This window comes from Vanessa atalanta, chromosome Z (assembly GCF_905147765.1).
Source record: "Vanessa atalanta chromosome Z, ilVanAtal1.2, whole genome shotgun sequence".
Taxonomy (NCBI): Eukaryota; Metazoa; Arthropoda; class Insecta; order Lepidoptera; family Nymphalidae; genus Vanessa; species Vanessa atalanta.
The window spans coordinates 10,667,565-10,681,601 of NC_061902.1; the positions used below are offsets into that span (position 1 = coordinate 10,667,565).

General features: G+C 30.2%; 1 protein-coding gene across 1 annotated transcript; it reads left to right on the forward strand.

Moving 5' to 3' along the window:
• Window positions 1-4,647: 4,647 nt before the first annotated feature.
• LOC125076325 (succinate dehydrogenase [ubiquinone] iron-sulfur subunit-like) lies at window positions 4,648-5,638 on the forward strand. Its single transcript, XM_047688443.1, has one exon. It carries the CDS (start codon window positions 4,648-4,650, stop codon window positions 5,521-5,523), a length of 876 nt encoding a protein of 291 aa, XP_047544399.1. The 3' UTR covers window positions 5,524-5,638.
• The last annotated feature ends 8,399 nt before the right edge of the window (window positions 5,639-14,037 follow it).

Consider the following 14,037-nt stretch of genomic DNA (forward strand, 5'->3'; position numbering starts at 1 on the left):
TTTATCTGAAACAATAATTTAATTTTAATACAATTTAATTATAATAAATTTATAATTAATATTTCGTTTACCGCTAATATGCTCATGTTTAAACGAACATGTCTGATATCGAATAACAAATTGGAAATTAATGTCTCATTTTAAATTGACATTTCTATAATAACGGTTATTATAAATTAAATATTAAAATAGCTATCAAAAGCCAACACGAAAATAAAATAACATTCACGTAGTACCATTGCATTATATATTCGTAAACATTCGTGTATATTGTAACAAGGCACTATAAGGTTGTCGAATGTATCTACGGTATAATAGAAAAGTGTCTTCGTAAAAGGAGCCGCGTCGCGATGAACCTTATTGTAGCACGTCTTGTTGTTCCTTCTGGATTTTATGGCATAGCGCTATAAAGCTGGTTGTTCCTTATTGTTTTTCTTACGTGTAGAATAAACTTTATTTAAAGTAGAATACTCGAGAAAGAGAAACGAAGAGCAGGTTTTGTTTTTTTTTTCTTTCTTCTAATTACGAAGAATGTAACTCTATATTCAGCCTAGGTTTAACTTGTATGTGTTATTTACTTTGTATAAGTTAACGTCTTCTATAATCTCGGCTATCTAGATTTACATGTTCTAATTTGTTTAACCTAAGTCCAGTCACCATGACACCTTTCAGAATTTACTTATAACATAATTCAAGAGTGTATATTTAGGTACGAAAATTTGTATTATAAATCGTAGTGTTTAACCCTCGAATACAGACACACACACACACACACATGCATATATATATGCTGACCATTGGAATATGATTTTTATTCAAAAAATCTATGTAGAAAAATAAAAGTTTCATGGCAGAAGTGTGTTAGAAATGAATTTATTTTGTAGCAATCAATGTCAAGTTTTTCATTGCTTTTTTAGGACAGTGAGCGTATTTAGCCGACGTTTTTCATATCGTTCGTGTATGAACAAAATGTGATAACTGAAGCTGTAGGTATCGATCGTTCTGACAGGTAATTACAAGGTTTATTGTTATTATTCTGTTATATATTTTAGCGAACGAGATAATAGGCCACCTGATGGTAAGTGGCTCCACGCTCATAGAAATTGTAAAAAATATTAACTTTACATCGCCAATGTGACAATGTGTTCAGAAACTAAGATTTTATGTCATTTTGCCAGTGGTTGCACTGGCACACCCTTCAAATCGGAACACAACAATACTAAGTTTTGCTGTTTGGCGGTAGCATATCTATATGAGCCATTAGTAACGGTGTCTATTTTCTATCCAATCTAATATACTCCCTGTGGTCGTAATTAAACTTTTCGTTCATCATTCAATCCGAATCACAGCAATAAAAACTATTGTGGTATTGCGTATAATTGACAGTGCGCCTGCGCAAAGTCGTACCTTTTCTATAATATTTCCGTATTTTATCATTCAAAAATAATTTATTAATATTTAAATGGTAATAACGTTCCTTTTGATGTGAAATAATTTGAAAGTTTAATAACGGGAGATTTTATTGTCAATTCATTAACAATGTATTTACTTTTTTCGTATCATTATATTCATTTAAATATTATTTTTATCGACTGTTATTGGGCTTCATAATATACTATCTGCTCTTACAAAAATGGAACAGCTAGTAAATAATAGGCTTGGAGATAAATTCATTCATCATTCTGTCCTAAAGCGGCTTGGTGGTTGTCCCCCTACATGTGTAAATGTAGCAGAATAAAAAAGTAGTCGCGAAGGCTTTTTGTTGAAATTATTTACGAATGCAAATTTATTTATTAAATTAATACGGTAAATAAAACTACAAAGAACGATATTGATTGATCATAATAATTGTGACTGTTCAATCCGTGAAAGATTGTTTGTTGACGTCCTCGTCAACAAACATTCGTATTACAAAGCTTAAAATACAAAACCTATGATATATTTAAACATCCGTTATATTTTCGACGTTTAATTTAAAAATATTTCATATTTCCTATAGGAGTTGAATTTCAGAAAATGAAAGGACATATCGTGTTACGAAATGAAAATTATTTGTGTGATATTTATTCCAAGGCTTAAACAAATAAGTCGTTTAATGTTTACATTATCAGGGGTATCTATTATTCAAATTTCACGCTTCTAACTTCAGAGGCCGTGGCATTTAATGTTGACAAATATAAAATAAATATTATAAATTTGGTTTTTATACTTATATAAATTATAGTATAATTTATGTGTGTATATAAAAAAAAAACTAGCTAATACTTTTGTTGTTTGTTTAAATTAAAAGCGTATCTACCATAACATCAAAATCAACCCAATTGTGTACGAATAACATGTTCAGTAGTTTTGACATGATTCACGGACGAAGAAAAAAAGATCATTATATACTAATTTGATAAACATAGAGCCGAGATGGCCCAGTGGTTAGAACGCGTGCATCTTAACCGATGTTTTCGGGTTCAAACCCAGGCAGGCACCACTGAATTTGCATGTGCTTAATTTGTGTTTATAATTCATCTCGTGCTCGGCGGTGAAGGAAAACATCGTCAGGAAACCTGCATGTGTCTAATTTCAACATTTATACTCCGCCATAAACATATATCATAACATATGCTATCAAAGGGAGAGGAGGCCTTTAGCCCAGCAGTGGGAAATTTTGATAAACATAAGGGTGTTTATATACAGTTAAATTAGTGAATCGTACAGAAACACAGATACAACATTGATTCTAAATAATTCACTCAATTATTTGGTACAGATATTATTATGTCAGAAACCGTCATGATAAATATTATCAAACGGCGCACGAGTCGTATCGAATTATTATTTATAGAATTTATGTAATAGATATTACAACAATTTTATAGGCATTGTTTAATTTTAATCATTAAACAAAGATGGTTTTCTTTGTATCTTTAAAGACATAATTTAATATACATTAAAAAACATACACACAAACCAACATATCAGTGAGAATATTATACCGGTAAACCGAGCGGGTAATAATAACTTTGACAGTTATAACCTCGCAGAATGCTTACTTTGCTAGTCTAACTCGCCGTTTAACAAAGTTTGACACTTTCGATCTTCTAACTATAGCTTGCCGCGAAACTTTAAATACCGACGATAAATTTTGTTACTTATTAATTGGTAACAAATACAGTTCTGATATATTGATGCATAAATTGAACTACAATCACGGCGTTCTGTTGAAGTTAACCAATATTACGCACTGAAGCTTTAATATAACATATAACTTTACTGATATACCACGCATCATCATATTTCAACAAAGCGATTTTGCATAAAATTATTGTTATTTTATGCCTTGATGTAAATTTTACTATTTAACACGAGCTTCAAACGGATAATTCATATTCATAATGGACACGTACGTATAAACTGTCATTATAATAGATATTAAAACTGCTCTAAATGTCTAATACCATAGGCGTATTATTTTCAATCGAAGAACAATTGTGTGTTCTAGAGCCTTTATTACATTAGTTATATGTGCTACGAGAACTTTGTTCGCTAACTAAGCGCAGCTGCTGAGCTGAGCCTCTATGGGAATGTTTTTTATCATGTAGTATGAACATAATTAAAATATACATAATACAAAACTTTGCTACTAAATACGAGATGAATAACAGTATAAAATGCAGTTTGCATTTTATACTGTTATTCAGAATAAAACGAAAGACAAATATATATTATTTATAATATATTACTGCTGTAATTTGTTTAGTTTAGTTAGTATTCATAAAATTAAACGTGAAAAACAAATTCAGTAATAAGGTTACCCTCATATTAATTAAAATAATAAAAAAAATATTAAGTTTGCTGTCATTGTAGACACATTTTTTTTTAATTTATTTAAGCTCATTTCACATTGTAGACTGTTTCATTATTAAAGGTTATCTAACTTCACCCTCTGAGTTAAGTATCTCTATTAGGCGCTGTACAGTATCGCTTTTCTAGAGACAGTTATTATGATTTGATATATTTCAACTGAAAAAAAATATGTATCCAAATTATGATATCAAATTTGAAATAAAAATGTTAATACTTGAAACAGCTTAGTGTATAATTGAAATATAAATGGAAAGCATAAAATATTGTTTTAAAAGCAAACTTGAATTATTTTCTCCATTAAAATTCATATAAAACTTATATTTACGCTACAAACCTAAGCCTCAACTACGCTAGCTTCTTGTACTTGCTCACATTTAACAATAATCTCTCTGAGGAATCTATTTCACAATCTAAAGAAATGTATGCGTTATTTACCTTTTGTATAAAGCATCTTTTATGTTAATATGAATGACTGCTCTTTAATAAATTTTACATTTAAACACCAATTATTTCTAACAGTAACTTTTTTTTCGTAGGTATATATCCTCCTTTTTAAAAACCTTATTAATTTATCATCATGTTCCATGTAATATGTAACCTATCGGAATATTGTGACAAGGAAATATATTAAAAATAATAATGTCAAACTGTCAATAATATTTTTGATTAATGATTGTATTAACAAGTTTTAAATACAATAACAATTATACACGCCAGAAAAGAGTAACAATAATAATAAAAAAATACAAAAGCTTTTAGAGTAATCAAAATATATCATTAAATTAAAAAATGAAAAGTTTCCGAAAATTATTATGGGACAAGAATTCGCTATGCATATCATTAATAAAATTTTATTCGACAGAAAAAAAAGTAGTACCTACTAAACCTAGACAACCTGTTGATCCAAGAAGAATTTTTAAAGTGTACCGGTTCGGAGGTATTCTCAGCAAAGAGAAGCCTAAATTGGTAAATTACGACCTGGATGTTAGCAAATGTGGACGGATGATCTTAGATGCTCTTATTAAAATTAAGGACATGGATCCGACACTCGTATTTCGAAGATCCTGCCGAGAAGGCATTTGCGGTTCATGTGCTGTTAACCTTCAAGGAACGAACTGTCTTGCTTGCATTACACCTATTCCACCAGATAAAGTTATAACCATACATCCGATACCTCATATGTATGTTATTAGAGACCTAGTGGTTGATATGACTCATTTTTTTGACGCGTACAACAGTATTCGCCCTTATCTTGTACGATTGAATAAAGGACCTTTAGGTAAATACCAATATGCTCAAAGCATTAATGACAATGCGAAGTTAGTTGGGTTATATGAGTGTGTTCTTTGTTCGTGCTGCTCTACCGCCTGTCCCAGCTATTGGTGGAACGGACGGAGGTTTATGGGCCCTGCTACGTTACTCCACGCCTATAGGTGGATTATTGATTCTCGTGACGAAGACACGGAACAAAGATTGCATGAACTGAGAGATGACTTCAAAGCTTTTCGTTGTCACACCATCTTGAATTGCACTCTTGCTTGTCCTAAAGGACTGCATCCTGGTTTGGCTATTGCTAAATTGAAAAGATTAATTTCAGGACTTGACAAGAAGCCGCTGTCGGAAATCAATGCTATGATACATTCAGAACCTGCGGCTAAGTGTTGAAATTTATGCTAATTTCTTAGTTTCAAGGTATATTGTTTTGGCTATTTATAAAAATCACTGTTTTGTAGAAACTTAAATGTACATACAAATAACTGCTGAGATATTTTTGCAGCTGATTTGATTTTTAATAGTAAAAACATTATTTAGAAAAAAAAATATTTCATTCATTTTATGGTCATTTGAAAATCTTGAATAAACATGAAAATCTAAATAAAAATATGTGTCAACAGTGTGCCCAGCTAAGTTTAAGCCAAGAAAAAGACTCTCTCCTCCTTAAGTATTCAAAATCTATTATTTTTTATAACCTAGTTTTTTTACTGACTGACTGACTTATATGTAGATCAAAAACCTAATAACATTTTCTAAATTTTAAGCTTTACAGCTGTGAGTGTATAAAATAAATAATAAGAAAACAGGGTAATTTTAAGATTTGAAATAATTTGTCAGCAATCGATTTCTTTCAACACCTTTTTGAAGTTATAATAGCAACAAAAACAATATCATACGTAGTAGAATAGAATTCTTATCTCATTAAAAGACATCTATTTGAAAATGGGAGCCAAATTCAATATTAAGAATATGTGTGGTTGTCGAATTCACTGGCACAAGAAGGGATTTTTCAAAACGCATCTCTTAAAAGGGTTCATTTAACCCTCTTTAGAGTGCGGGGACAAAGTTTGTACGGAAGATCGTCATTTATGTTGTAAAGAAATATGGAAATCAGTGTTTAGGCTTCTGTTCATGAGTAAAAGACAGCTGTTACATCATCTTATTGAAATGTTCACATTTTCTGCTTATATTTATAATATTTCCGATGAATATACCATCGGGTACACGGCTGGTCTTTATAATTTTTATACTTAATAGTATCAATTTAAAAAGTAATTTTCGACTGTTATTCTTTACCAAAAAAGATCGTAACTTCTCGATAAAATTCCCATCCAAAGTCATCGTCTAGCGATCAAAAGAATTTATAAAAGTCAATTTGAATAAAATTATTTATTCGATAAAAATATTAGGTATGTTTCTGCTATAATGAGTTTACTGAATGCTCACTCACCATCGTATGTAGGATATTTTGCGTCAACGCTTATATCGTTTTTCAAACGAGAAAACAAAACACAAATATTAAACTAAGTATTCATAGAGAACTAAGACTCAAGACTTTGTATAAGCTAACTTTTTCAGTGCCTGCCGTGCCAGGATACCCCTTTCTCGATTTATGACCTTACCGTGCATTTGAATAACTTTACCATAAAAATAGGCGTTCTGCGGCCAGGAACTTTAGCAATAAAATGCAAATGGTGACATTGATGGCGCCTCCACGTTACCGATGTTTGGTTTACTTAGTGTTTGTATGGATACAACGAGTATATACTTACTACGGTGAATCTTCAGAGACATATGCATGAATGTAGTATATTTAAATTTATTCCATATTTTTTAAATTTATAATAGATTGTTATCTAACAACTAGCGAACCGCCCCGGCTTCGGACGTATGCAATGCTGATATTAAATATACTACAGAATGTCTTACAATGTTCACAGCTTTTTTGTCATAAGACAATACAAACCGCTGTTTCTGTATTTTAAATATGTAATATTTTCGAAAATATTCTTTTAAATTACAAGCTGTAAAATACCATATTGATCTATATTAAACGCACAATGTATTTAATGTACTTAATTGGATTCAGAATAATGCTGTATTGCTTTAAATCGCTTCGAAAATTAGCCTTTCTTGTAAAAAAGTTACGAATAAAAAAATGGTTTTTGTGGGCTCTCCCTCAGAGATAACATGTACTATCGTAGAATTTATTGTAGATTTTTTTAAGATGTACAATACTGTAGTACATTATTTTGATCTATCTTGTAGGGTTCAGCCAGCGTTTGCAATGTAAGCGCAAAAAATGTGCTTACTAACGACATCACTTTAGAAATCTCTAAAATTATCAGTGTTTCTCGACTATATTGTGCATGTATTATACGTATTATCTCGAATCAATCTATCTATTAAAAAAACCGCATCAAAATCCGTTGAGTAATTTTAAAGATAGGGATAGACAGCGGTAAGCGACTTTGTTTTATACTATGTAATGAAATGAAACTGTTATACACGATTTGTGTACCAAAAAATAGCATCGGTACACACAACCTATGTCAATTTCGAATTACTTATATATTACATAAGAAATCAAGTTAATAACATTACAAAAATATTTATTGAAATAAAAAAAGCTTGTTGAAATTTATGAATTAAAAAAAAAATGTCTCAGTTCTGTAATTTAGCGTAAAATTAAACTGAAATTTATACTACGTCGTAAAAATGAAGAATTTTAATTTAGCGAGAGACGTAAAGCGTTTTAATGAAAGTTAAAACTCTAACCGTGGAATCTTTGATATCTCACCGTTATATTATATAAAGGTTTTCTCCTAATATTTAGTTTAAACTTTAAATACGAGATGAGCGCTTTAATATAATCTAGTAATACTTTGTTTATAAGTTTAATTATTACGACTAGTAGTTAGAAATGTGTGGATCTAGAGAGAAAAAGCATTGAATTTACCCTCATTGTTGTATGTCGCTATTGTTCGAGTTGAAGCCTACAAAGAACCAGAAAAAATACCAACCACGCATAGGTCAATGTTAATTAAAATATTCTTTTATTTTATTAATCTTACTAGTTAAAATGTGTTAGTTGCTAATTAGACAAGGTTATATACAAATTTGTATTCTGGTGGTTGATTTTAATTTTAATATTTCGTATTTATTTACTTGGGCAATGGAATACAAAATCATGCCAAAATAGGTCTTTAGAATTTTTCTTTATATTCTATATTACTAGCAGAAGCTGCGCCTTTATAAAATTTTACTTATAACACACTCCGTCACGCTATATTTTATTTTATGTGAATTAAAAAAAAGTAGCGTATATCTCTCCCGGGACTCAAATGATCTCCATACCAAAATTTCATCTAAATCGGTCCAGCGGCAGCGTGAAGTGGTCACAGGGTTACTCTCTCGTATAATACATATATATCATCTATATACTAATATTATAAATGCGAAAGTAATTTAAATTAACGGCTAAAATGAATATAGCTAATCTTGTTAGTTGTTGTAGAAACTGCATTCACAACCATTCAATTCAACCAACAGTTGGTGGTAGGTGGCATTTGTGGCTTATATTATGTATTCTCAAGTGGACTGGAAGAAGAGGTGATGATCGAAGTAACTGGCGTGTAAAGTAGGAGGCCGATGTCCTGCAATGGCAATCCGTATCAGTATACGGACTGATGATTATGATTTTTTCTCCCCCTTTGTGACTTGTGTAACTTGAAACTTTAAAAATAATGCAATTTTTTAATACAAATCCATATAGAACGAGCGCAATGCGTTTTTTTTTTAATACATTTTTCGCAGGGTACTTTAAATAGTATACATTTTAGATGATATTTAAAAAAGGTCTGTACCCATTTTTATGTTATCATTTAGACAGGATGAATGAAATTAAAGGTGTGTTACAAGATGAAAAAGTTAATTAACTAAAAGCCAGAGGAAAAAAGTAAGAAAAAATCCTCTATAGGAACAAAGAAGAGTCTTAAATATAATAGAATATTCATTATTAAAGTATGTTAATTGGAGTTATTTTTTTTTTTTTTGTAAAAAAATAAACGAATATATTATTGTATTAATTAATTTATCGTTATTGAATTTTATAATTGGCAACCTTATTTTAGTAAACTATCATTATATCGTAAGGTTCATGTAGTGTATAAAGTATTCTTTATTATATGTTATGTGTTTTAATATATATGATTGCTATATATATGATTTTAATTTAGGTTAAATTTGTTTGTTATATAATCATTAATCATAATATAAAGAGGTAAAATTTACTTGTATTTTTACAGCTGGTAATCTCCAGAACTAACGGTCAATTTCTCTTTTTTTTAATTTGTAGATAATTACATTATTAATGAGAACTAAATTTATTCAACGCTTGTAAAGTTTACTTGAATAAAATTGATTTGATTTGATTAATAGGCCGAGTTAAAAATAACCGTGTAATCCTATTTAAGATAATACGAAACGGATACCATTTTTTAGGAAGGATGTATTTATTTTGCGAATTCAGAAATTATTAATAAGTTTAACTTTACTCTTTGTGTCTTTATAATAATTGTCACTGTTTTTTTTTAAAAATATCTGTATTATATTGGCTAAAGCCGTGAACCAAAAATTGATATCAGGCGTAAAATCAAATGTGATTTGGAGTACTGGTGTCATTATTAGATAGAAATATATAGAAAATTGCTTATTAAACCACTTGATACACCATATTTAAAAGTTATTTTAACTTTATGATGTAAACAAAAGCTTAATTTTTATTATTTTAATTCGTACCATTATAAAACAAGTTATTTTTAAGAAAACTTTAAAGGAATGTATAGGACTTGTTGGGATATAAATTATAAGTATTTAATACGGGCGAGATAAACTGTCTGTCTGTTGCGATAACGATTTTATAATTATATTTGATAAAATAACTACAAAACCAAAAAAAAGAATAGGACGTAAAACATCAAAGTCGGAATTTGTTTGGGATAATTTTAGCCCACTATTAAAAACGATGTATTGTCTAATTAACCGCTTCTTAAATATTGAAAGGATTAATAATAAACTTAAAAAAAAAATCTTCAAATGTTATTACTGGAAGCTTAAACAGAAAAAATACAATTGGTTTATTAAGTTGTTGGAACAATCATATCGAATCATTTAGCCATTTCATAGCGAACCTTCCAATTTCCCAAAGAATTCAAAACAGTAAAGCAAGTTACATGACACTGTGAACTCAATTTGAGTTTGAGTTTTCGGGGCACTCAGTGAATGGTCGATTTCATTTAAATACAGCCGAAAACCTTTATGTAAACCGAGTTACACTTTCGAAGTTTTGTAATTACCGTTTTAAATATTGCCCGAAAATAAGAGCGATGTACAGCAAACTTCGGTTTTGGTTAGGCACATTTCCTGTTAGCGGTTTAAACTTTTTGATGGTCTTTGTCAAGGCTGCGTCGAAAAAGGCCCGGCCGTGTATGTAATTAAGGTCCATTGTGACAACTTTTCTGTGATGTGGTTTTAAAAGCAATCTGCAATACCTACCAAAGCCTCTCCGGGTAACAAATTAAGCCGGAGGAAGTAGAGTTACCGATCCTGCTGTATAATGAATTTCAAAATCCAAGTTGGTGCTCATTTAAAGTGTATTTGTATATTATATATTTGTGTATTGATTTATATTACTAGATAAATATTAATATAAGTATATTTTAAATAAAATGTTTTATAGAAAAATACACATTCATTACTTTTTCTCTTTAGTGTATTTTTCTAATATCATTGATATTTTCTACAGAATGAAAACACTCAATGTAAATATTTACATTGGGAGGGTTGAGAATAAAAAATGATATCAAGACAGTCTATAAATATCGAAGTTATACTAACAACTATTCTTCGAAATAATATCTGTATTCTTAGCTAAATAATATAACCATATTTGTTTTGGTTTGTATTTTGTATTAATTTAATCATTCCTTCGTTTACTACAAAACTCTAATTTAGAATGTAGACCGATCTTCCGTTTAAACTTCAAGATTTAGAAGTTCCTCAAATAGAGAAATGCGATGTACGTCGATTTCTCAAGAAAGATCCTCGAAATTGGATCGAGATTTCGGAATTTTAGATCGGACTCAGCCAGAGCGTGGTAACCTAATTTTATGGTTCGCCTTCGGAATGGCATCGTCTCGACGTGTCGTGATGCTCCGCGAAAGCGATTAGATTCGTTCGGATATAGAAAATTAGGTAATACGACAGCCAACAATCTGGCGTGCCAAACATCTAATAAAACATCTTACGTGAATATTGCCTTAACGTTATAAAACGAATGAGGTGTTTTCAAAATTTATTTATATTAAAGTATATTTTTGTTAATATCTGAACTAAAAAAAAATCATGGATAGGTTTTTTGGTATAACCAACAGTTTATTATATATTAAAAGTTTTCATAAAAAATAACTGCGTTAAGAAAAATCAATTTAGCATTTTCTGTTTACTGACACAGGTTTTACAGACAAATCACGCGTTTATCTTTAAACCCCTACCGGTATTACGTCCGCATGACCGAGCACGAAAGATTGACATTGCGCTTAAAACGCACTCGTTGAGTTTTATTTAACACATTGAAGTGCAATGTAGCGCGAATACTCAAGCCTAGAGGCGTTTGAACGTGTGGTAGGAACAGGGTTTTAAAATTGGGAGGTATGATAGAGACAGCTAGCTCCCTGAACACGGAGCGAATGTATTCGAGTAACACAAAAGCGGTCGGTTTTCCTTATTTTCCTAGAGTCTCCCCATTTTTCGCAGGGTGACGTTCACATGGGATGTGAACGCTACATGGTTTTTAACTTATCCAACATTTCTCTCTTCCAGGTGTTTCAGCGCTTTAATGCAATTCTCGAGTTCAAAAATAACTGAATTAGTTTTGGTTTTTACGTTTTTATTTCCCTTTCACTAAATTAGAATCCTCATTCCGCTCTTGGATTGAGAAAAAAAAACAACGGGCTGTTTTCTCTATTTACAAATCTCAATTGTTTGTGCAGGAATAAGAATTTAAAAAGTAGGAATCCGTGCTTTTGTGGACGAATTATAGATACATGTATAAATTTTAGTTAATAATTTAATTCTATAAAAAAATATTATTTTTTACAATAACAATTTATATAAATTATTTTATTATATGATTATATGTATTTCATTTTAATATTTGTAATGAAATTAAGTTATTTAGTAAAATTAAAAAATCCCTGGGTATCAAGAGAGAGACCCCACCTGGGTAACGAGCCCCTATAGCAAGCCCTACCAACCAAGTAGGTACACATACACTTATACAGCAAAAGTAATAGTAACTATTAATTAAACATTAATTTTCAAATTACATATCAATTAAATAAACACCGTAACATTAAATCGAATATCTGCAATATATTACATAAGAATAAAATAGACAAAAATAAAAGACTATCTCACGTATCGTTCCTAATTGCGAGAGTTCATAGCATTGAATAAAAAATACCAGAGTGTTCCAGGAAACAAACAAAAGTTACTTAACTCTTCTACAATTAACAACAAATGCGACTCGAAACTCCATCTGTACTAAATGATTTCCACTTTACACCCATTCTATTTTATTACTTAATTTTATGAATGTTTTTCCCTTTAATCATACACCTAAACTTATATAACCCAGTGGATTGCACATAATACTCTTTACATACGATTGCGGGTTCAATCCTCGACGAATACTAACAATTTTCATTTACTTAATTTGTGCCCTGTGGTGTGTAACAAAAATCCACCAACTCACATTGGAATAGTGTAGTGGATTATTTCCAACCTTCTCTACGGGAGAACGGACTTATTTTATTTTGTTCTTATCAATCATCTAAATAAATATAAATAAAATAGAATAGTGTATTTCTTACACTTTTTATTTAATTGAAATAAATCAAATTAGTGCTTTAAATGTGAAGTCTAACGATTCTGTATTCGTCCTAAGTGCAACTTTATTTCATCAATTTTAATTACTGCAACGTCGGGAGGAAGGCCTCTATAATTTGATTAAACAATTTCAAGTTGGAAATTTCACTCCGTCCTATGGATACTTTCGCATAAGTGGCGTAGGAATGCGTTTTACTCACATAATATTTTCTTGATCTAAAAAACAACATGGAACAACTTTTTTGAGAGTTATTTCTAGCGACACGAACTATCCATTTCGATATTAATATTATATACAGTATAAAATTGTATTAGTTTCTGTGAAGTAATTGTATTCGAACTCGGAATGAAGGATACAAATAATGGTTTTTAAGACAAATTGAAGGCTTCCGTTTAAACTACGCGAAGACATAGTGCGTGTTGTATACAAGTTGTAGATAACAGAGCGAAACTTATTGTTTTTAGTTCGTGACTTTTCAAAATGCGAAGAATCCGTCTTCCAGAAAGATGAAAACATCTGTAATGAACCTTAAAGAGTAGGGAGCTGCTTGAGAAATATTTAAATATTCAACTTTTAAAATTTAGGTAGTATTTTTTATGTTACAAAATTTATTTATGTCAGTTTCGATTGCTTCTACCTAGAATTTATTTTAACTATATAGTAACGGTCAGAAGTAGTATATTGTATGATAGTTTATAATAAAACTCAATATTGTTTACACAAACAGAATGAGAAATAAAATTAAATATTTGGTATAATTGTAATCATTACCTGTTTGTAAATAAAAAAGGGATATACATAAGTACCAGACCCTCACATCAATTTCATTAATTCACTGAATGAGCTAAATTCATAATCAGTTTTTTCTTTTCGCTTGTCAATATCATTGTATGTAGGCGTAAATTTGGAACACTGCTCTTGTTTTTTTTTTATTTATCTTCCATTGGAGCGAT